This window comes from Sorex araneus, chromosome X (genome assembly GCF_027595985.1).
Source record: "Sorex araneus isolate mSorAra2 chromosome X, mSorAra2.pri, whole genome shotgun sequence".
NCBI lineage: Eukaryota > Metazoa > Chordata > Mammalia > Eulipotyphla > Soricidae > Sorex > Sorex araneus.
In genome coordinates this window covers 29,636,423-29,662,662 of record NC_073313.1, presented here as the reverse complement: position 1 = coordinate 29,662,662, position 26,240 = coordinate 29,636,423, and the positions used below count along the sequence as shown (strand labels likewise).

At 39.3% G+C, this 26,240-nt stretch overlaps 1 protein-coding gene across 2 annotated transcripts in view; it reads right to left on the bottom strand.

Annotated features, from left to right (window-relative positions):
- Positions 1-26,240, bottom strand: part of IL1RAPL1 (interleukin 1 receptor accessory protein like 1) — a 1,407,730-nt gene that overhangs the window by 690,045 nt on the left and 691,445 nt on the right. For both annotated transcript variants that reach the window (XM_055120124.1, XM_004612439.2), the window contains one exon: positions 22,908-23,187. In XM_055120124.1, the coding sequence (XP_054976099.1) occupies positions 22,908-23,187 (280 nt within the window). The remainder of the gene's footprint in view (positions 1-22,907; positions 23,188-26,240) is intronic.

Sequence of the window (26,240 nt, the reverse complement as noted above, 5' to 3'; positions counted from 1 at the left end):
ATTAAGTAAGATAATCGATACCTTCTGACTTGACTTGATGAAATAACTATAGCTTCTTTTTCCAGGGTAATAGAAGGAAGTCAAGTAATATCTATTCCTGAGTTTCATCAAATAGATCTTGAAACTATGATAGCTCTATAAACATTATATTTAATTTTAAAAGATACTATATATTTCTTTGACTGCTCTGAATTAAACAGATTGGGATTATGCTTCTAACACAAGAAATAGAAACTGAAGATATATTACAGAGGGTAAAGAAGCTGAACCTGTTTCAATCTCTGGCTCCATCTAATCCCCAAACACCATTGGGTCCCCATAACACCACCGGGTTGGCCATAGTAAGTCCCATTACTTCAAGGTCAGAGCAACATGGCATCCTTGGCCTCTGAATCAAACCACTGACCAAGATGGCCAAAAAAGGTGGGAGGAACCTTTGGTCCTCCTGTGCACCACTTGGGAGAAACCCCCAACCCCACACTAAATGGCAGCTGAGGAAGATATCTAAATTGAAGTGGCACTGGATTTTCAAACAAATATTTCAGATTAAGTTTTGTTTGGCAAGAGTCTTAACATTTACTGGGGCAAAATATAGCTCATAGGGAACTGGAGAATATCATATTAAGTTAGAAGAAGGACAAAGACTCGATGTTCCCACTTGCCTGTGATAGATATAATTGCATGGAAAGGGAATGAAATGCATCAATGTTGGGCAAAACCTACGTCCTAGATTATAGAAATGAAAAGGCTAGGGAAGGAGAGAAATAGAAGTCGAAAGTATGAAGAGGACGGGAAGTAACAAGGGCCTTGGACATATCAGTAGAGCAGAGGTGCAATGTATGTCCATATCTAAACCACAGAGCCAACACCACTGTCATCATAGGACCCAAAATTCAGTATTTAAACTTAAAAGTGTGCCTAGTAAGGAAGTGAGTTGTAAGGTGAGAGGGATCCTGGAGACCACTGGTAGAGGAAAGTTCACACTGGTGTTAGGATTGTTGTATGCCTGACACTTATCTTTGGAAATCAAGGTACTAAGTAAAGGAAGTAATTAAAAACCAATTTCAGGGCTGAAGCTACAGTACAGAGTGTAGGACATTTTCTTTGCATGCAGCTGACCTGAATTCCATCACTGGCATCCCATATGGTCCCTTGAGCATCCCCAGTAGCAATTCCGGAGGGCAGAGCCAGCTGCAACCCTTGAGCATTGCTGGGTGTGACTCACAAACAAACAAACAAACAAAACCAAAAAAAGTGAACTCCAAAAACCCTCAAAAACACCTGTTATGAGTTTTTCTGTTGCACTAGGACCACGGAATGCCCTTGTGAAACAGTATCTTACATGATAAATAAGAATTATAGACCATAAAACATCACAGCTAGGCTTTGCAAATTATAAAGCAATCCTATAAGTTCAACAATGCATATCCTATAACTATTTACATGAGACAGTAAACTGCACGGTTTAAGCCATTTTTCTGCAATATTTAATATAAATAATCCAATCTAGGGATGGAGCAATAATACAGCAAGTAAGGTGCATGCCTTACACAGAGCTGACCCAGGTTAAATTGTCAGCATTTTATATGGTTCCCTGAGCCTCAACAGGAATTAACCCTGAATGCAGAGCCAGGACAAAGCACTGAGCATCAGGGAGGGTGACTCCAAACAAAGAAAGATTAATAAATAAATAATTCATCTTTGTGATGATTTGTTTTTCTTTTATTGTGGGGGGGGATTTTCAGGTCAACAAGTATTCCTGAAACCAGTAAAGCAGAATTCAAATGTTACTCATCCCCATCCTAGACTCTTTCATAGGACTGTTTCTTATGACCTTCTGGAGAGAAAATGGATAGTTCCAGATCTTATAATTGTAAAGCAGATTGAAATAAGTTAAATGCTTATTCAATTACCTCTTTAAAGTTTTCGCTTTATTACCTCAGATTTTATAACATGAAGCAGTTACTAAATGCAGATCTGCCTGAAAGCTAGAAATTCCACTATCAAAAGCTGCATAAATCTCAGTCAGAGCAAACTGATGAGAAAAGTCATATTGATTCTACAAGTAAGATTTAGGGAAATGAATGTAGAAAGATTTGATGCATCCTAATCATTGTAACTGAGTTGTATCCAGTGCAATGAGAAATTTTCTGAGAACCAGGACTAGACTTATTTGAATCAGAAAGGACTTTTGCCAGACAATGCTTCAGGAATGTCTATGAGGTAATTCTGTAATTGGCTGTGAGAGTGACTTGAATCTTCTCAGAGGGAGTAGTTATATAGGCTGGCATGCCTGAGTATGTATTGAGGTAAGTTTGGAGGTATCAAGAATACTAATATTTCTTAATTCTTTTATTTATTTATTTATTTATTTATTTTTGATTTTTGGGTCACACCCGGCAATGCACACGGGTTACTCCTGGCTCTGCACTCAGAAATTACTCCTGGTGGTGCTCAGGGGACCGTATGGAATGCTGGGATTTGAACCCGGGTCGTCTACATACAAGGCAAATGCCCTACCCGCTGTGCTATCACTCCAGCCCCAGTTCTTTTAAAGATTTTAAAGAGAGTAGAAATACAAAACAGAGGTTGTTCTGAAATATGTTTGATTGATTCAACAAATACTCATATCGTGAATAAACAAATTGATTCCACAAATACTCATATCATGAATAAAGCACAGTTGGGATATTGAGTCATTTTAGTATGTGCTTAGGGACAGTTATAGCAATGCCTGTAGGTGGCTACTAATTTCCCCTCACTATCCGACATCCTCTTGTTCACTCTAGCAGTTGTTCTCTGTGTCCTACTCAGCACTTCCTCATCAGGTAAAATACCCAAAGTACCCATCCCCAACTGCCATAGATGCTGGTTGACCAATCCTTTACTGGAGGACTTTCTTAACATGCAAAGAGGCATATGAATCATGATAGCAGAGATGTTAAGGCCATTGGCCTAAGCTTCAAGTCAAAATAAATCCTGTGGTGCAATTTAAGATCCCTAGTACTCTGCGGGCTCAAGCTGAGGCTGGACTTGTGAAAACATCTTTTCTAGCTTTTTTCCCTGTACACTGACTGAAAGAGCACTCCTGCAATAGATCACAGCAGAAGAGCCCTCGAGTTGGAGTTTTATTTTTGGGAAAGAATGAAATATCCCCAATAATACTCCCCTGCATTATTATTAGGCACATAGCCATCACTAACAAAAAACTACTATATGAACAACACTACAGTTTTATGTAATTGTATCAACAAGTGTTGGTCTTATGAGATATAAGTACAAATGATGTCAGTCACCTCCGGGACTTGTTCCTAATGGTGTCAAGATCATGCTTTTTTAATATATTTCCCTTTTAATAATAACACTCCAATAATTGGAGCCTCATTCTAGAATATAAGGATGAGAACTATAACTGAGGGAGAACAGAGTGGGGATGCAGAAGAACCTGAAGCCAAAACAATGAGTCAGACAGTACTGATCCGCATACATCTGGGCTTTATTTTTTCAAATCAAAAACCTCTTTTGTTTAAAAAATAACCACTTACACTTTTTCTCACTCCTGGCCTCTTCTAGCCCAATAAAATTTTACATGTCTCCAGGGACATAGGTATGTATCAGAGGTATGAAAACCAACGACTTACTGATAAAAGAATCATAAAAAAATTTATTTTAAACCATTGTATGGGATATCCACCCACGGTTTAAGAAACTAGGGTTTCAATGGAAAAAAAATACATGAGACATGATCAATAGAACTTGAAACTAAAGGGTAGGGTAGGGAGCGACAAGGGGCTATGGGACAGTGGAGAGATCTTGAAGTGCTTGCTTTAAGAGGGGATTGGGTAACAGCACTGCAAGTACAAAACAATGATCTCAACACTATCATAAAACTATGTATTTTGTTGTTGTAGGAGGGCCGGGTGTGGCCCCGCAAAATGTTGTGTGCAGAAGCTATAGTGGGGTAATTCAACATAAGCATTGTCTAGTGTATGGATTGAAGATCGGGCCATTTTATTTTTCAAGAGCCTGATAAATTTTGGTGGAAATATTTCACTTCATACTGGAAAAGAATTAAGACATACTTCTTGCTATCCCTCTTATTTTTCTCCTATCTATTAATATCACATTATTTCTCCATAACTGGTCAACATGTAAGTAACCTCTGGGACTTGTTCCTAATGGTGGTAATATAATATAATATAATAAATAGATGTCCTTTTTATATTTTTATTTGTTTATTTGTGTTTGAGATCACATCTAGTGAATCCCAGGGCTTACTCCTGACTGTGTGCTTAGCAATCACTCCTGGATGTGCTCAGTGGATTATATGTGGTTGTTGGTTTTGGCCAACCAGGGTTGGACAAAAGTAAGACATAGAGCTATAACTGTGCCTTTAGTCTGTTTAATTAACAAATACCTACCCTACCCTTAAGTTTCCAGTTCTACTGGTCATATCTCACGATATTTTTCTTCTGAAACCCTGGTTTCTTAAGCTGTGGGTTGATAGCTCCTAGGGTGGTTTAAAATAATTTGAAACAGACTCTTTCAGTCAATGTACAGAGATTAATGAATTAACCCCTACACTCTATCTTAGGTTCAATTTTCCTTTGTTAATGACAATACCGGACCAGAGCAATAGCTCAGCGGGTAGGGCATTTATTTACTTTGCACACAGCTGACCCGGGTTTGTTGCCTCTGTCCCTCTCGGAGAGCCCACAGAGCTACTGAGAGTATCCCGCCCTCACGGCAGAGTCTGGCAAGCTACTCATGGCATATTCGATATGCCAAAAACAGTAACAAGTCTCACCATGGAGATGTTACTGGTGCCCGCTTGAGCAAATCAATGAACAACAGGACTATAGTGTTACAGTGCTAATGACAATACCAGTTTCTACTACTGGCTTAACTATTGCTGTTTATCAGGTGTCAGCAGCTCACAAAACAAACCCATCTTAATACCTATTGTTGGAAATTAAACTTTAATAGAATACTACTAGCCAAACTTTCTCATTCATATATTGTCTATGATTCTTTCTACAACAGTGAAAGTAATCAACCACAATAGATTACAGATCCTGAAAAGTGGAAATTAATTTTCCATATGATCCCAAATAAAAAAAAGCACCTCTATGCTATACTTTTAGATTCTTTTGTAGTAAAATAACACACATAAGACTTCTGACATAGGAATTGTTCTTCATCACACTCTCCCATGTACTTATTACTCAATTTTCTTATCAAACAGTGGCCCTTCATGTGCTTTTCTAAGAATTATCAACCCCTTTATTAACTTCTCTGCACCATTGAAGTTATTGTTCATTTTCTTACTTGGGAACAGCACAAAAATTAAACTTGAAAAATCCTTGGATAATCTTTGTTTTATACTCAACTTTTTCTGATCTTCTATTATTACTTTATTAGGCCTATTCATATCATCTTTCCTTACTGCACCAACATTAGTGGTTAATTTTTCTTGGAGACTGTATTATACAAAAAAAATAATAAAAATGATGATTACAGTATAAAAGCATAAGCACAAATACTTGCTGGATTATCAGTGACCTGCATTGTTATACATAATTTTGTATTTAAAAATATCATGATAATCGCAAGTTAATTATTATCACTTATTTTTAACAATATTTGTAAAAATTATAAATGATCATGTTATCTCTATGACTGAAACAGCAATATCACTATGTATTAGTGATAGCACTATGTAGATATATAATATCATAATAGCAAGGCACTTATTTTATATACTTGATTACACAAACCAACCAAACCCCCAAAAAACCTGTTTGCTTAAGGCATGTTTTATCTCCTGGAACATTTATGCACACTTGTCTGTGCCCTGGACACACACACAAACACACACACAATTGTAATATTGTATTTTTGTATGTACAATTGTATTGTATATAATTGTATATACAATTGTATTTTATTGTATTTACATAATGTAATTGTATATTGTATTTGTAATATTGTATATACAATTGTATATACAATTCAAATAGTTCATGGCTTCTAATCCCAACAACTGAGTTTGTTGTTTAAGAAAAGAAAGCACCCAAAAAGATAACATTCTGGTATTCCTGTTGAAAATAAGGTAAAATCCATGTGACTTCTCATAATGATGAACGGATGAATGTTGGCAAGCATCTCCCCTAAGCAGAACCAGGAATCATTAAATTACTCACAGGGTATCTCACCATTTCACTTCACTGCCTACTTTTCTGGACTGATCTACACTTTCATTTCTCACAGTTGGGTGGCTGTTCCCTCATTGAGTTGGTGGAACAGGGAATGAGTGCGGAATGGAGTTGTGGTCATGGCAGCAGCCAGTTTTCATGAACAAGTTGGTGATTTTGTTGCAGGCAGGAATATGGGAGGGGGTGGTAATGTGTATTTTCTGCAAAATAGCTAACAGCATCAGGAACCTGAACTGGCCTGAAGGCATGGAGACCTTTGACTCAAAGGACCCATCTCAGGAGCAGGAAGGTCGTTGAGATGCAGAGTTACAGGCCAAGCTCTGGAGGCGGCCAGAGTGCAGAGGTGACTGGAGCCTCTGGAACAAAGGCCAGGAAAGGAATAGCAAAGAAGACCATCAAGTGCTCAGAACTTCCCCCTGGAAACCATTCTAGCAACTGACTGGGGGCAGGCAGTTTGGAAGAAGTGTATCTAAACTAACCTGGACAAAGGAACAAAGGAAGTGCACGTATGTTGCTCTAGAGTGCTTTTGTGGCCGAAGCAAATGGAGTACCAGTATCCATGTGTCTGGGCCAATGCTGCCTACACTTGTTGCCAATAAATGCTGCTGGACTCGCCCACTTGAGCCGTGTACTCTCTCTCTCTCTGTCTCTTATTTATCTCTCTGCCTCTGTCTGTCTGTCTGTCTCTCCATCTCTGTCTGTCTTTCTCTCTCTCTGTCTCTGTCTGTCTGTCTCTCCATCTCTGTCTCTCTGTCTGTCTCTCTCTGTTTCTCTCTTTCTCTGTCTCTCTGCCTCTGTCTGTCTCTCTCTCCATCTCTATCTGTCTCTGTCTGTCTCTCCGTCTCTGTCTCTCTGTCTGTCTCTGTCTCTGTCTGTCTGTCTGTCTGTCTCTCTGTCTCCCTCTCCCCCTCCCCCACCTCTCCCTTACCTCAAAATCTCAAAATAAAAAGCCCTTTGACATCATTGGTTGTGTTCTAATGAAACTTTTCAGTGAAGGAATGGCAACAGACCTAAAGTGTAAGACAGACTTTCCTTCCCAGTAGAGAGCAACTCCTCACTCCAGCCTGAGTCCACTGACCCCTGAGAAAACAGGTGGCGGGGATTATCTACCATGCAGTGCAGAACTACTAGATGTCAGGCACAGCTCGACAGCTGCCTCACCGGGCTGGCAGGAGGTTAATGTCCGTGCAGAGTAGGGGCTCACGGCCGACTTCCACAATCCTAGGTCTCCCAGACATTGCTGGGGTGGCAGAGGTGGATAAAGAGAAAGTGGCAGATTACATTCTTGAGGCTGCCTCTTTTCTCCTCCCTGCTTCACAGAAATCACCCAGGAACCTCCACTGGCAATAATTCGTTATATTCGAGCTGGTGCAGATGACCTTTGCTATGAGAGTGATGAACCGTAATGCTTGCTGACAGGGCCCTGGGGCTGGGTGCTCATTCCTGAAGGTAGTGTGGGTGGTAGCCACATTCCTCCGCTCCTTGGGAAGTGATGGGTTCTGAGGCCTAGACAGAACGCATTCTTGATCTGGGTGTGGAAAGAGGCAGCATAACCTATAGCTTTATTGCTAACACCAATGGTGAGAGCTGGAAGTCTTTCCCCCCTACGATCTGAAATAAATAAGGAAAGGATGCCCACTCACTCACCACTGTTAGGGCGGGACTGCCCTGGGCGGGGCCAAAGACAATGAAAACCATATATGTTCCACTCAGGCCTCTGCTATCTGCTTGCTCAAAGAGGAATGTGTGGGCTCCCGAGCTACGACCATATAAGGGTATAATCTAATCAGATAGCTTCCTCCGGGCCCAGGCTCAGCCCTCGGACCTGTGCAGGTGCTTACGCAATTGTGACCTGTAAATCTATAGGCTGGACAAGCAGATGGGCCTAATGGGATTGGGGGGAGAGGCATGTCAACTTATGAACTTATTGGCTAGGGAATGTGAGGGCTTTCGTGCTTTGGCCGTAACAGCCGACATGGGCCTATATAAGTAACCCCTGCACCCTGGGTTGGGGCCTTGCCTCGCACATGGGACCTGCGTGTCACTGTGCCCGTGTACACGACCAGCTTAATAAACTACCCGCTTGCTGATTGCATTCCTGCGTGGTCCTTGTCGGCGGTCAGAGATCCAGAATTGTGCCCTAACAACCACTACCATTCAACATAGGGCTGGAATTCCTTACTGGAGAAATTAGGAACAGAAAAATACTCCAATTGAAAACTAAGTAAAATTATCACTAGCTGCATGACAGAAGACACAGAAAACTTGAAAGACTCTATCATAAAAGCTACCAGAAATAATTAGTTTAGTAGAGTGGCAGGATACAAAATCAATACACATGAATATCCTGCCTTTCTATGCACAAACAACGAAATAGAAGGAAGGGAAATTAATAAAATGACCGCATTTTCAGAGGTTGAGATATCTGGGAGTAAAAGTAACAAAAGATGACTAACCAATCCACTGAAAAATACCACGTAGTTAAAAGAAATAGAAGACACAACGAAAGAGAAAGATATCCTTTGCTTATTAATTGAAAGAGTAAAATGGCTATTGTATCTGAAGTAATTTACAATTAATGCAATATCTGATATAGTAATATCAAACAATACTATCATTTTTATAAGACCAATAAGACTCTGAATAGTCAACCAATTTTAAGAGTAAAGAAAAAGCGAGGTATTGTGCTCCTAAACTTCAAAATGTACTATAAACAAGCATAATAATCAAAGCAGTTTGATTTTGAAACAAAAACAGACACGAAGATGAATAGAATAAAATAGAGATGCCAGAACCGACATACACTTCTGGTCAACTATTTAATAGAAAGGATCCAACAGAGAAGAAAACTCTTAGAATTGGTGATGGGAAACGTGGATAGTCAACATGTGGTATAGTTCAACCCATTACACAAAATAATCACAATGAACTGAACACTTGGATATAAGCCTTGAAAGGACCCAATACATAGAGGAAAACATAGTATATGCACTTCTGCACATCAATCACTGAGGTATCTATAGGAACACAATTCTAATTACAGGAGAAATACAAAGAAAAACAAATGTGACTGTATCAAACTAAAATGTTTCTGTATATGTAGATAACCCACCCATGAAGATATACATAAATAGCCCACCATGAAGACAAAAAAGTAAATAAGAGACTATATTTGCACATCTAATATATAACAACGTTTAACCTCCAAAATAGAAATGTCACAGGACTCAAAGACAACCAAGTAAAATCTGGACTTGAGACCCAATAGACAGTTTTCCAATGACATGTAGATGATCAAGGAGCATATGCAATAATATTCACCTTCATTTCATCTAAGATAAATGTAAAGAGAAAAACAATACTAACATACCACCTCAAATCTGAGAGAACAGAAACAATTTCTGGCAAGAGTGTGTAACAGAAGAACTCTCCTTCCTATACTATTGGCAGCAAGGTAAATTGTAGCAACTTCTATGGCAGTGGTATGTAAATTACTTTTAAAAAATCATCTTGGAGGGAGGAGACAGCCAGGGAAGCGAATGATCCGACAATAGTGAGAGGAAAGGTCACGCTGAAGGGAAACATAGTGCTGAAAGGAGCTAACGTGGTATGCATGATGTTCCATCAGCAGCATCATAAACCACAGTACCTAAATGGAAGGAAAAAATGAGTAAAAGAAGTGCCTAACATAGAGGCTGTCTTGGGTGGGGTGGTGGGATAGAATCGGGGGACATTGGTAAAAGGAAGTGGGCAAAGTGGGTAAAGTGAAGGAATTGGTGTTGAAACATGGTATACCTGAAAATCAACCATGGTAATTCATAGTGCTTCAATTTTTAAGATAAAAAATATCATATAATTCAGCACTTACAGTCTCTCATATTTATCTGAGTAATAGTTTGAAATGTTAAGTTTATCCCCTGGAATAACATTGTTCATAATAGCCAAGGCTATCCTTGAATGACTAAGTAATGATGCTTAAGTAATGATGCTATGGAGTATATACACTCAGTAGAAGCTATTTAAAATACTGTAGCACTGTCGCACTGTCGCCCCATTGTTCATTGATTTGCTTGAGTTGGCACTAATAATGTCTCCATTGTGAGACATGTTGTTACTGTTTTTGGCATATCAAGTACGCCATGGGTAGCTTGCCAGGCTCTGCCGTGCAGGCATGATACTCCTGGTACCCTGCCGGGATCTCCTAGAGGGACGGAGGAATTGAACCCGAGTCAGCCACATGCAAGGCAATGCCCTACCCGCTGTGCTATCGCTTCATATTTAAAATGTGAAAGTGTGTCTTTTGTGACAACATTGATAGACTTTTATTTATTTATTTTAATTTTTTATTGAATTACCATGAGAGCCACAGTTATGAAGTTCTCATAATTGCATTCTGGTCATAAAATGTTCCAACATCCATCCCTCCATTGGTGTACATTTCCCACCACCAATGTACCCAATATCTCTCCTGCGACCCTCACCCCCAGCCCTGCATGTCGCTATGGCAGGCACTTTTCTTCTTTCTTTCTCCCTTCTTTAGGGCATTCTGGTTTACTATATAGATACCGAGATACTATCATGTTTGTTCCTTTACCCACTTTCAGCACACATCTCCCAACAGATGCACTTTTAAGTGACTGTGTTAATGAAATAATGAAGTAAAAGACAATTATCAGATGGTTTCTCTCATATCTGGAATATAAATGACCAGAGCAAATAAACTAACAAAAAATAAATGTTTGATTTTGTGAAGCTACCATTGGTTCTGCTTGCTACCAGAGGGTGTGCAAGACATGGATAGAGGGGGGGGCAATTTAATATTTTATAGCACTATAAATTTTGTGACGTGTGGGGTAGGGCATATTTATATATCGGAGTGTGAAGCTGTACTCCTGAAACAAAGAGTATTGAAAACCAGTGTAACCCTGGCGACACTGAGCAGCAATTAACACGGCTCCAGGATTCGGAACTGGGACACATCCGAGCCGCGGGGGGGCACTGGAGTGGGGTGGCGCCAGCCCAAAACTCCAAGTGGTCCCGGCCGCCGGAAGTCACGCCCTCGACCCACCCTCGGCGCCATCTTGCTGCCACAATCCACAGAGAAGCGGCAGGCATTCTGGTGAGCAACGCAGCCTGGACAATGCTCCGGGCCCGAATCGGGGCCAGCAACACCAGGGGGCCAGAAGGAGGAGTTGCCGCCAGAACAACTTCTCCTGATGGAACCCTGGCAACACTGAGCAGCAACTAACACGGCTCCAGGATTTGGAACTGGGACACATCCGAGCCGCGCGGCCTCTAATGCGGCCGCGCGACCTTTTCTAAAACCTGAAAACATGCAATCTTTTAATGGAAAACTAATTATCAAATGCCTCCTTATTAGGGTTATCATGTTTGGGGATATAACTCCCACAACAATAGTGAGTTTTTTGTTGAAATATGGAACGTAATCAAGGTGAAGAGAAAATAAAGTGAAATTCATCAGTTATATAGTTGGGGTGGGGGGCGGGGGGTATACCGGGGATTTTGGTGGTGGAATATGGGCACTGGTGAAGGGATGGTGTTTGAATACGGTAAAACTGAGACATAAACCTGAGAACTCTGTAACTTTCCACATGGTGATAAAATTTTTAAAAAAATAAAAATTAAAATAAAGAAAACCAGTATAAACCAGTAATATCCTTGTTCTATTTTTTTTTTCGGTTGGAGTGATAGCACAGCAGGTAGGGCATTTGCCTTGCATGCGGCTGACCCAGGTTCAATTCCTCTGTCCCTCTATGATAGCCTGGCAAGCTACTGAGAGTATCCTGCCTGCAGGGCAGAGCCTGGCAAGCTAGCCTTGGCATATTCAATATGCCAAAAACAGTAACAACATGCCTCCCATTGGAGATGTTACTGGTGCTCGCTCTAGCAACTTGAACAAAAGAGCAACAGTGCTCAGTGCTATTTTTGGATTAGGGGTCCACCCCATGGGACTCAGGGCTTAGCTCTGGCTTTGCACTCAGGAATCATTCTTGGTTAAGCTTGGGGTATCCTTTGGGGTACCAAATATCAAATCCAGGTCATCCAGGTGTAAGGCAAGTGCTTTACCTGCTGTACTTTTGCACTGGAGCATGTTTTTTATAAAATGGAGGCTAGTTATTTAAATTTATTTTCACCTATTTTTATGTGTAGCCCTGCACTATCACATTTTTATGTAAAATTTGAAAAATAACTAATTATAGAAAATGCAATGATATGGGTGGATAAGTGGTAGAGGCCTTGCCTTGCAAGTGGAGAGAAAGACACAGCAAGAGATTGTGTCTTTAAATGAACATTTGTGTTGAAGACACACACAAACACACAGAAAGAGAGAGTGCATGGTCTTAAAAGAACTTTTGTGTTGCAGACCATAAAAAGGGCTAATTTTAGTATTTCTTGTAGGTTGTTATGCCACTTCAACATGATCCAAAAGCATTTTCATAATTATTCTACTAGAAAATACCTTTGAATCTTTGTATGCCACAAAAACACATGAGCTTATCAAAGGAGTTTAGAAAAACCCCTTGTATTGTGCAGACTGCAATTTTAATTTATCATCCATAAGAGACTCTGCATCCAGACTTGAAACCTTAAAGTCTTTCAATTGTACACAGATTTTTAAAGGACTAGCTTATGTGGGTTTAATTGCATTTTTATAACCTATAAATTACAGCTGATATTCTCAAGTGTATACTTTGGATTCAATTAAGAGAGGTAGTTTAACAATTAGAAAAACAAAATCATTAAACTACTTTGGGTCCTTGGAACACATATGCATATGATTATTAAAATTTCTGGGTAGGATATAAAACATTTATATGGACTTTGATTGCCCTGAACAAGTTATGATAATTCCTTGGGGTCTGAATATTTAAAAGTTTCTCAAATGAGCTGACATTATACTTTGATCTAATAGTGACTTTGTTTTTAAACAATAATCACACAAAACAATAATAATTATTAAAATTATATTCTGGGTCTGAGACAGCACAGGAGGCAAGCTTTGCCCTCCCTGTGAGCAAAGCTGGCTGAAGTTGGAGGTACCAGGGATCACGCCTGGGCCTAGAGCCAGTATTCGCCCCTGAGCACTGCTGGGTGTGATCACCAAAACAAAACAAAAAAAATAGATTTCATAACACAGACTGTAATTGGTGACAAACTACAGCTACATAATTTTTTGTGGGGCATTAGAGGTAGCATAGTATTACTTTCCACATTTACTTGGTTATAGTGAAGATATAGTACAGGGAGAGAATAAAACAAACCCAATTATCAAATAGGAAAAATCATGAAGTGTGTATGTAGCTTATGATCTGTTTGATCTTGGCAGGGAATGGCATAAGAAATCAAACTATAATATTGTCTGTAAAAAGCCTAAGAATTAAAGAAGTGGCATAAGTTTTGCTCTAGCAAAGTTTGCTGCCAGGTATTCTATGAACACTGACCCTGACCACTATTTCATTGTGAAATTATTGGGTGCTTTATCTAGGACAAATCCTACTTCTTTTGACCTCAAGAAAAATACATTGGTTGTAATAGATTTGGGGTATAATGCATACTCTATCATTCAGAGAACATAAGTAAAAAGGTAACTGAATTCAGATTGACATGCTCCTAGTCGACAGAAGCCAGGCAGCTATTACATAAATCAAGGTTTCAATGACGTCAGCAGTTGATCAGTTCACACTGACAATGTCTTGTGTGATTTCCTTTCTCTCGAATATTAATCCATGCTGATGGCTCACCAACACATCATTGACCCCTTTTAATTTAATGTTATTATTTTTATTGATCTACTTTTAATGTCTTTCTTATTACAACGAGAGGCTAAGTTCTAAGTCTTAGTTTTTCTTGACTCCTAAGAAAAGTATTTTATTTCAATAAAAACTTTTCCTTAAAGTAAATAAAAATGACTTTCAGGCAACCCTTTAACTTTTAGCTAGGAGGGTCTATGACACCTACTCTAAGCAAAGCAAAAGGGATACTTCAGAATATTTTATACGTTGTCTTCCAGTCAAGTCGCCTGACTTGAATATTAAAGTAGAAATACATGCTTGATAAAGATTATTCCGGGTGTGGCCACCACTCCATGCTGTACATTATAATGTGATACACGGAAGATGTATAGACTTTGGGGCTGGAGCATAGCACAGCGGGTAGGGCGTTTGTCTTGCACGCATGCCAACCCGGGTTCGATTCCAGCATCCCAAATGGTCCCCTGAGCACCGCCAGGAGTAATTCCTGAGTGCATGATCCAGGAGTAACCCCTGTGCATTGCCAGGTGTGACCCAAAAAGACAAAAAAAAGATGCATAGCCTTTAAGGAATTATCTAGGTCATTCAAAGGGAGACAAAGTCCAAATTCAAAAGAGGTTTGTAGGCTTTTAGTTGTCTAGGATATGACAAGGATGGATCCAAGAGCTGCAGAGAACCACACTCAGTGAACAAAGCCAGACCCTAATGATGAAAATAGTGGCGTGTTGCCCAACTGCATCTTAAAATTGCTATGAGTGGTCACTGCTTTGTACTGCCCACCCTCACCCTATCTCCCATCCCATTTCAAAGGAAACTAGTTGGTTTATTTTTTTTTAAATTTTAAATCCTTGTCTGACCACTCTGTATTTATTTTGTGAAGGTTGGGTGAGGTGTTGTAGCTCAAGAGGAGTCACTCTTGGGCAGTTACACTCAGGGAAGCAAAAAGAAAGAACTCTTACATCAAGAATTGATTTGAATAACATGATCCTAGTACTCTAGCCCAATTCTGATATTTTAAAGGTCAAACACTTGGAGGAACTCTGAATTGGGCAGATTGTCCTTTATATGCATAGGGTGGGTATGAATTATTAGGGAACAAAGAGCAGGCTCTGTTGCACTGTTGTATTCATTGTCTCAACAATGACCAACGCCTCAAGTGTTAACCATGTTGTTAACTTGTAACTACAGCCATTCTTGAAACAGATAAAAAGATCAAGAGGAGAGAGGCCTTTAGAATACATGGAAATAAGACATTTTAGTCAAGATGTGTCCCAATTATTGCAGACTCAGATGACACTGGGAAAAATCAGCAAAAGAACTACCCAACAGAATTCAACTCACATCGAAGGATAACTTGCAATATAACTGTGGTTGCTCCAAGCCACTCAGTTTGAGAGCATTTTTACCTATGGATCATACCTGAAATAATTGTCTTTACATAACTCGGGAAAGGGAAAAAGGGGAATAAATGTATACTGGATATTTTTCAATAGATAATTATATATTCTTCAGATAGGTAATGAAAAATGGAATTCCGGATGACAGAACGAAGACTGAAAGAGTAAGTCACTGTCACTGTCATTGTCATCCCGTTGCTCATCGATTTGTTTGAGCGGGCACCAGTAACGTCTCTCATTGAGAGACTTATTGTTACTGTTTTTGGCATATCTAATATGCCACAGGTAGCTTGCCAGGCTCTACCGTGCGGGCACGATACTCTTGGTAGCTTGCTGGGCTCTCCGAGAGGGGCGGAGGAATTGAACACGGGTCAGCCGCGTGAAAGGCGAAAGAGTAAGTAGCATTGATAATAATTACTTTTTAATTAATAAAATAATATCCTTAAATTAATAATCTACAAAGAGTGTGTGGGGGGGAAGTAAACATTGCACAAAGTGTCTATCTATAAAGATGAAGCCCTAAGATAAAGCCTAGAATGAAAGGTGGTAACTGAATTCTAAAGGGATAGGTATGGCAAGCAAAGACTTTGAACTTCATTTTGCTTGTTCATAAAATTATTTGAATAATTTTATATATATAAATAAAAATATCTGTGGTAGTCATATAGCACTGAAATAGGTTGGAATAGCAAGTAAGAGGAAAGATAAATTTCCATTTTGGAATTGAAAAAGTAAAATCACAAAACATTTTTAAAGTAAATTGGATAAGTATTAGGAACCAATTATGGCAAGATATGGAAGATGGAGAAAGTAATGATAAGCAGTACTTTTCTACAGAGTGTTAATGAAATGATGGTGATGCTATTCATTAAAACAAAAACAAAATATCTTAGGAGATAGGTATATTGAATTAGGTATTGAAATAGATTTGAATATGTACTAAATTTTCTATGTCATTTAGACTAATAATGAGAGGACTCTTAGGAAGTTGAAAATGTAATATGAGGGTGCAATAGGAATGCAGTATTTAGCTTCTTCCTGAGTCCTGCTGATAACCTTAAGAATGAAAGTACTGCATTGATGGATCTGCCTTGTTGCTTAAATAAACCTTAGCCTTTATTTAAATATTAACTCAGAACATATCAAAGACTAATATAAAATGTGAAATAATAGAATATTTAACAAAAATAAATCAATAAAAAAAGAGAAAGTGTCTAAAATGTAGGGCCAAGCAAAAGGGATTTTATACTTCACATAAGCAGCATAATCTAACAATGGAAAAATTAACTGAACTGCATCAAATCTTTGCTCCCCAGAGGATTCTCTAAGAGAATGAGAAGACATATCACAGATTGGCATAAAATACTTTCAAACCTCATATCCACAAAAAAACTACTATGTTGACTGTACAAAACCCCTAAAACTCAACAATATTAACACAAATAATTCAATCAGAAAATGGCTGAAAACCTAAAAAGACATTTCACTTGAAGTTAAGAGAGATGGCAAATCAGCACAGAGAAATATGGTAAACATCATTATTATTCATTAGGAAAATGTCAGTTCAAACCACAATAACATGTCAGGATATAATGCAGGTTACAATGTAAAATAATTACAATACCATGTGATGCAAGGATGTGGAGAAACTTTATCATTAACATATTGTTGTTGGAAATACAAAATATGCAGCTATTCTGGAAGATAGTTTGGCAGCTTCTTATATGACCAAATTTAACTATCATACAATGTAAATCCATTCTTGGGCATATAATACAGGGAAGTGAAAACATAAGTCCTTAAAACCTATTACATGAATGTTCATAGGAATTTGTTTTTAAATAAGTGAAACTGAAAACAAGCCAGATGTTCTCCAAGGAATAAATATTGTGGCAATAATTATAACATGGGATACTACTTAACAATTCATTACAAATGCATATAAAAATTGTATTGATTTTAAAGAAATAATGCTGGATGAAAATATTCAGTTTCAGAGGTTATATACTAGATGAGTCCACTACTGTAGGATAACATAGCCTCAGGTAGTTTAGGTTTATTGGGTTACTCCCATCACAGTGCTCCCATTCCTCTGTGTTTATTTGTAGCTTCTTTCTTAGTGTTCTGTTGACTTGTAAGTATTGTTTTTCTCTTCTCCTTGAGTGCTTTGCATAGTTTACTCAGAGCCATGTCCTTTTTGTATGGACACAGGAAGACTTAGCAAATACCATGCTTTTGTAACCTGGGAGTCATTTGACTCTACATGATATTTTCCTCCTGGGCATCTGTTCTCTGGACCTAAGCCTCAGCTGCCCTTACTTCCTAGCACTCCCAAAAGCAGGGTCCCAACGAGGGATGAGATGGACCCAGGGCAAATGGTGAGTTGTGTGCTACCCTGGCATCGAGATGGGCCTGGCCAAAGTGCCTAATGATGAACTATAAGTTAAGAGCTTGGTCATGGCAAAAAGCTGTAATGATCCAAATAGTGATAACTAGATTTGGACCCTGCTAGGGTGAGGAATGATTAATCTGGCCTGAGTGCTGTAGTCTGAGTCTGTGGCAAGATGTTGCCAGGAGAGCTGCCTTGCAAGCCTCAATGTATATCTTGCTATGTCCATACAAAAATAACTACTACTAAGATGTTAATGAGTGTTTGGAATAAGGAGAGGAGAAAAAACCCTTAAGAGGTATTTTGCCTGCTGGCAGTCAGGAATGGCTTTGGAATGCCCCTAGGTTGTGTTCCCTTTGAATCTGACAGCCCTCAGGAAGGGCTTTCTTATGTTGATTTTGCTACCTGGCAAAGTGTAACCTAGGGGCAAAGGAGAGAGAGGAAAAAAGGGAGGAGAGATGAGAATCCAGGCTGTAGTAGATCCAGAGAGAGGACGGAGCTGGGAGTGCGGGAGATGAGAAAGAAGGAAGATTGAATAAACGGTAACTAATCAGCAACCAGCTTGGTCCTCGTTCTTCCTTCACCTGTCCTTGGCCAACGGCCGTCCCTATCCAGCCCATACACAGCGGTTCCAGAGCACCGAACACGGGCGGTGAGACAGAGCCGCCCGGAGAGCCCGCGAGTGCACACACCCCTTGGCGTGCTTTAGTTTTTTACACACTAGTATGCTATCATTAAATTTAAATAAAGTAGTTATGGATTAGTGAACAGATTGTTGATAGAGAGGGGTTAGGATTGGTAGGGAAGAAGCTGAATACGGAAAACAGGAAGGATATTAGAAATATGTATGTTGCATCTTGATATATTAATGTCAACGCAAAGGTTATAAAATTTGTTATACTTTTGCAAAATGTTGCAATTGAGAGTAGCCAGGAACAGATATATATTAGATGTTCTAACTGAGTATGAATCTAGGAGAATGTAAAAAATGTCACAAATAGGTTGCCAATTTGCTATCGTTTTTGAAGAGGAGCACATTAAAATTCTTTGATGTGTATTTGCTAGCTCTGCATATAAAATAAAATTTTATTGTATCCAAGTTTTGGGCCACATCTGGGTGTGCTCTTTTTTCTATTGAGTTGTATGAGGTCGAGGTCGTTATATATTTTGCATATTTATCTTTTTTCAGATATTTTAAAATGTTTCATTCACAAAATATGGTGAATTTCATTGTCTTCATTAATTCCTTTGTTGTGAAAAAGACCTTCCTTCCTTCCTTCCTTCCTTCCTTCCTTCCTTCCTTCCTTCCTTCCTTCCTTCCTTCCTTCCTTCCTTCCTTCCTTCCTCCCTCCCCCTCCCTCTCTCCCTCCCTCCCTCCCTCCCTCCCTCCTTCCCTCCTTCCCTCCTTCCTTCCTTCCTTCCTTCCTTCCTTCCTTCCTTCCTTCCTTCCTTCCTTCCTTCCTTCCTTCCTTCCTTCCTTCCTTCCTTCCTCCCTTCCTCCCTCCCTCCCTCCCTCCTTCCTTCCCCTTCCTTCCTTCCTTCCTTCCTTCCTTCCTTCCTTCCTTCCTTCCTTCCTTCCTTCCTTCCTTCCTTCCTTCCTTCCTTCCTTCCTTCCTTTCTTTCTTTCTTTCTTTCTTTCTCTCTCTCTTTCTCTCTTTCTCTTTCTTTCTCTATCTCCCTCCCTCCCTCCCTCCCTCCCTCCCTCCCTCCCTCCCTCCCTCCCTTCCTTCCTTCCTTCCTTCCTTCCTTCCTTCCTTCCTTCCTTCCTTCCTTCCTTCCTTCCTTCCTTCCTTCCTTCCTTCCTTCCTTCCTTCCTTCCTCCCTTCCTTCCTGTTGGCAGTGCTCAGGGCTTTCTCCTGGCTCTGTGCTCGAGAATCACTGCTGGTGTTGCTCAGGGGACAATATGAAGTTTCTGTGATTGAACCTAGGTCTGCTGCATGTAAAGCAGATGTCTTACACTCTGTACTATGTCTCTGACCCCTTAAATTGAACTTTAAAATTTGGCATCAAGAGGTGCCAGAGCGATAGCACAGCGGGTAGGGCGTTTGCCTTGCACGCGGCCGACCCGGGTTCGATCCCCGGCATCTCATATGGTCCCCCAAGCACCGCCAGGAGTAATTCCTGAGTGCAAAGCCAGGAGTAACCCCTGAGCATCGCTGGGTGTGACCCAAAAAGCAAAAAAAAAAAAAATTGGCATCAAGAATACAAGAATATAGGAACTTTTTTTGTTATAAAGTTTTTCTCTTAAATGGCAAGGAAAGTAAATATTACTGTCACCCCGTTGTTCATTGATTTGCTCCAGCGGGCACCAGTAACGTCTCCATTGTGAGACTTGCTACTGTTTTTGGCATATCGAATATGCCACAGGTAGCTTGCCAGGCTCTGCCGTGCAGGCGAGATACTCTCGGTAGCTTGCCAGCCTCCCGGAAAGGGGTGGAAGAATCGAACCCTGGTTGGCCGCATGCAAGGTGAATGCCCAACCAGCTGCGCTATATGCAGCGTTCCTTATTTTGTTATACAAAGTCTTTTCAAGATTCAGAAGAGAAAATTGAGTTAAAAGGAAGACAATTGAAGCAAGAGTTTATGTGGCTTCATTCTGCTCAGCACACATTCTATGAAAAGTGTATAGAAAGGCTCTTGTTAGTTATATTGATTTTAACCTTAGAATATTTGATTATGCCATTTAATTGTATATATCTTGGTATAAATAAAAGTTATCTCTACATAAAAGTCTTGCAAAATTTTTTTTATCAATGTTATTGTGAGTTTTATTAATATGATTAGAAGCTTTGAAACTAACATTGCCAAAGTCTTCAAATTCTTTCCAGGTCAATTACTTTTAAACTAATGACAAAAAAAAAATAAAATTAATCTAATGACAACAGTTTTATGGCCTGATATTATGTCAAAATGTCACTGACTCACTTTATGCCCTGGGCTCTCTTCATTTCAAAACCACGTCATGCTATTTAAATCTGTTTATTATAATTTTGAGCACCGTTTTCCTAACTGAAAAGGGAGCATAACAACACCAGCCTCAAGTCAATTGGAATATATGAATTTTATTGACAAATGTATTTTTCCCCTGCAGTTTCACACTTTCTCTAGAACAGTGTTTCTCAACCAGGGGTCATGTGGCCCTCCTGAGTTCCCCGTAGGATATTTCAAGGGGATCATAGGTGAAAATTGAGTAAATGGGGGGCATGACATGAAGCTAGGGGGCTAACCAGTAAGACAGAGGTGCCAGAGGAAGGAAATGAGGTCAGAAGGGAACTGCGGTCAAAGAAAAAAAAAGTTGAGGAGCACTGATCTAGAATACCACTGGACACAGAAAGTTTTAAGGTGCTTGACTTTTTTATTTCACATCTGACTGACATAAACATATGGCAAATGCCATTAATTTTTACAAACATTTTTGATCTTTAATTCATTATGGCAACTCTAAGTATAGGAACTGTTTAAGGCAATTTTTCAAAGCACGGAATCATAGTGTACGTTGCACCACATCAAAGAATTGCAACCTCAGTGCTTTAGAAATTCAGACTACTAATGTGAACCCATCATTATTTTCACATCAACAATAAAGAATAAAATTGAGTGTTAGGTTATGAACAGTCAGCTCAATTCTAATCTCAGATAAATGAGGACACATATTTGACTGCCTTGAAGAATAACCTCTGAACATGCATGAACAATCTGAAATAATGATTTATTTAAAGAAACACAGCAGATATGAAATGAAATCAAATCACTACTAGTCAAGTGAGAACAGTGAGTCCAAATGTATTCCTTAATTGAACTCATACGGCAATTATTTAGCAATGTCCCATAAAAAACATCCAGTTAAATTAAGAGATATGAATGAGCATAAAAGAACTGGTAAACCATAGGGAAAGAAAAATCACCAAAGGGACAATGCATTTGTTCTTTCCAATCCACTCTTAAGTCACCCCATGCAATATGCATTCATTTATATTTTTCAAAATGAACTTTCACTTAAGATATACAGTCAGTGTTTAAGTAAACATCTGTTTAGCTTTTATGTGACTCTGACCCTACTTTAATGCCCTAACACATTTTGTGTCATGACTCAAAATAAAGTTACTCCTTATCAGCATTGAGTATGAGGTCTGATCCTAATGAGAGAGAAATGATATCAACTGATAGACCTGCAGAAGTGGAACACAAATTTGGATCTCAAAAAGATGATTGGTGATTCTGTGATTTTTCTCTACACCGAAGCCAACGCCTTTATGTTGGGTTGTATGTATCTTAATAAGCCAAGATACAGAAAAACAAAGAAAAAGATTTCAACATGCTCTCGATAAACCTGTACCTTGATTTGCTAATGTGCTTATAGTCTAATGACACTCACGATCATTCATGTGGGGCATGAGTCACAATCCATGAAGGGCTAAATGCTTAAATTGGGGTTTTTAAGTGCTAATTTAATACACAGATAGTTTCAATGCATTGTCATTAAGCAAACTACATACATCTTTTCCACCAACAAAAATCTGTAGATTCTGAGGAGCTTCTTGGCAGATGAAGGCACAAGACACTGTTAACTTTTTAATGGCCTTGAGGGACTTGAATTTTCCCTTTTTTTGTATTGACCTGGAACATTTAGTTAAGAAAAACGATCTGAAACTCTACTTTCATATTCTCTGCCACAGCAATGCTGCCTTTTTCTTCCTGTGCACACACATACATATTACCTAAATCATCTTCGCAGATGTGTGTGAACCAGAGGTATCTTTGCTCTATCTGTCTGTGAAGGGCAATAACAAAATGTTACAACCCATTTAGCAATAAACTATGCATCCTTTCTGCAAGTCTTTGCTTATATTTTATTTGCAACATTTCACCTCCTCTATAAATTTTATTTCATAGTCTTTAGTAATTTCTGGCAATATAAGTAGACACACAGATGGCATCTCTTTTCTCCATAAGTTAGAAATAATGTCTCTGTATAAATTCTAATCCCATCTCTCATAATTTAGATTCTAAATTCTGGAAAACAACAACACAGGCATATTGAGAAAATACCTTCAGGTGAAAAGAATAGCAAATTTTAAGTAGAAGCAAAGAGTATGTGATTTCACTGATTCAAAAATAAAGAAAATTAAAATACCTGATAACGCAGGCATAAAGACCACTGTCCTGAAGTAATGTTGGCCGGAACCAAATGGAATCCTCCTCTTTGCTCATTCTACTTCCATCAAAAGCGATTGGCTCTTCAAAGTCTCCAGGACTTGAGCTTTTGTACCACATCAAACTGAGTCCAGCACTCTGAGCAAGGGAGTAATTCGCTCTAATATAACCATAAAAGAGTGCACATTTGATTCGAACAGGCTCTCCCACCAAAACTTGATATTTCTTGATATCAACAGACCAATCGGTGCATCCATCAGCTAGAGTGACAAAAGAGAGAGAAAAAAATCAGTCAATAAATCTTTAAAGCAGTTTATTTATTGATATATTTATTTAACATTCAGCAAATATTTATTGAGCATGAATAATGGAGCAGATTCTACTCTAGGCACAGAGTGTTTTGTTCAGCAATGGATAAATTTCAGGCTTAGAAAAGTAATTTACCTGAGTAAATTACAATCAATTAATACTTGGTTCACTTCTGCTGGTATTTATTCTTAGTTTATACTAGTATGTTAATTGCTGCTTTGTTGCATTGCTATTCTAATTGTACTGTTTTGCTTGTTCTTTGAAAATGGAATAAGACCTTTGAAACTGTGGGGCTGGAAAGATAAGCGGGTAGGGCCCTTGCCTTGCATGTGGCCGACCCAGGTTCCATTCCCAGCATCCCTTTTGGTCCCCTGAACACCGCCAGGAGTAACCCTTGTGCATTGCTGGGTGAGACCCAAAAAGCCAAAAAAACAAGACCTTTGAAACCTTGCTGGCACCAAAGTTTTGCCAGTACCAGGGTGATTGAGAGAAGCTGCAGAAGGAATAGGTACTGTGCCCTAGTACCAACTTTGCTTGGAAGGCTCAGTACCTGGTACTATCCTGTGTACTCCTTCAGAAGCCAGTTTCCATGTGGGACACCTTCCCATGAACACATTTCCCAGTTAGTACAGAGAGTTTCTACCAAATTCTGGAGAGCAGATTTCTAAGAACTCCCGGTTATGATACCACATTGACTTCTGAGATTCATCAATCCATGTATTTCCCCAGTGAGGTTCGGTCTTAGCTCTAGGGATAGGAGGATGGGATTTCTCCTTTGGAGTTCCATCTCAGCCACGGGGGAAATGGAAGTCATTCTTCCATTCCGTAGGCTTCGCTGAATCTTCAGCCCCTTCTCCCTTCCCACTCCCCATTCCTATGCTGGGGATGTCCATTGGGACAGTGCCCAGAGACGGTGGTCTTAGGGAGAAAATTAGGTTTAGAATAGATTGGCTCTCATGAAGTGACAATACAGATTGTGTTCTTGCTTTCTGCAAGTTTACAGGGACGGAGCCACACAAATACAATAGAAAGAGGACTCTCACCAGAAACTAAGCCGGTCAGCACATTGAACTTGGGCTTCTTCGCCACCACTGAGAGAAAATTAATTTTTGTGCACAAGCCAATTAGTTTGTGGTGTTTTGTTATGGCCAACTGAAGAGACTCTGCCATCCTTCTTGCTACTCAATAACCTTTTACATTTCCTAATTCTTTGTACAAAATTTCCTCATTCAAATTTTCTTGTTCTCTCTAATTGGACCCACACTGACAAAAGCTGAAAGGGGGGCAGATTTACAGCCAAGAGAAGGAGAAAAACAGCAGAGGTGAGTCAGGCTTTGGCAGGAGTCCCGCAGTGGGGACAAGGTAGACTGTCACTTTGCTATGTTTCCTGGGAGCATCAGGGGAATAGTTGAGTTGTCTGGGTTTCTTGGGAGCACCATCTCCCATAACATACCATGACACAATTTTTTTTTTTTTTTTATCACAGTCCACTTTTCCCCAGGCACACACAGCAGCAGTTCCCTAAAAACCAGGCACATTACCGTTATCATCATTATAGAGTTTGTGGATTTTCTACTTGACAAAGATACAGAAACTTCCTACTTAACAAAGTGTGGTCCAATACTTAGCAAGATAATCAATTTCATATTGCTCACAGCAGATAAGTACCAAAAAAAGAAAAAAAAACTATGCACAGGGAAGCTCAAATAGTTGTACAATCTGAGCAATGAGTGAAAGCAAGGTTTCACTATGGATTAGGAACAATATCAAAATATCAAGGGTCTGAAAATAGGTTTAATGTGAAATTCAAGAGAAGAAAAATAATTAAGATGAAAAGATGTATATTAGAACAAGGATGAAATAATATGCTACATTTCTTAATTCTTTTTTTTTTCTTTCTGGGTCACACCCGGTGATGCACAGGGGTTACTCCTGGCTCTGCACTCAGGAATTACTCCTGGAGGTGCTCAGGGGACCATATGGGATGCTGAGAATTGAACCCGGGTTGGCCGCATGCAAGGCAAACACCCTACCCCTTGTGCTATCACTCCAGCCCCAAATGATACATTTCTTTGTTAAAAAATATATGTATGTAAGGTGCATGCAACAATGCAGTGAATTTACAAATTTTGATTCACTCTTCATAAAAACATCCTTTTAGGCTTTAAAAGGCATCTCTCCTCCACAAGAAACTTATCTCAGTAACTGAATGCATAGCTTCATCCAATCTTTTTCCAAGTGCTTCTCCCTTAATGTCTCTTTTTGTTTGTCTACATGATCACTTCCCTTTCCTAATAACTTGACTAGTTTCTGCAATATTTCTATGGGACTTATTTGCTATCTGACATTAAATGATACATCTATTTTTTTTTTGCCTTGTCTCCTAGTAGAATGTAATCCATGGAGATCAGAGATTTTGTTGTTTTTTTTTGGGGGGGGGGCTTTGGGTCACACCCGGTGATGCACAGGGGTTACTCCTGGCTCATGCACTCAGGAATTACTCCTGGTGGTGCTTGGGGGACCATATGGGATGCTGGGAATCGAACCCAGGTCAGCTGCGTGCAAGGCAAACGCCATACCCGCTGTGCTATTGCTCCAGCCCTGAAATTTTGTTTTTTTAAACTTACTTCTTTAGTCAGGTGACTAGAACTCAACATGTCAGATAGTTCAGTACACTTTCACTAAATGAACGGATAAATGCTTGAGTATATGAAGCAGTTAGTGTAAGTAAAAGACCCAGGATTATTCCACAGCTGTCTCTGATTCTAGAAGTCATTCCCTATACCATCTCCATAGCTTATCTGTTTGATCTAATAAAGGCACTTTCAAAATCATACCTTTGGTTAATTTAGTTAATTTTAATTATTAAGTCCCGGCATAAATTCCTACATAAGAACCGAAGTATCATCTGCAGCAATTATGATTGAAGCTTAGTGAACATCATCAGTGCCTGCTGGTCATCACCGATGTCAATAATTGTGGCATTGGTTATGCATACCTTATA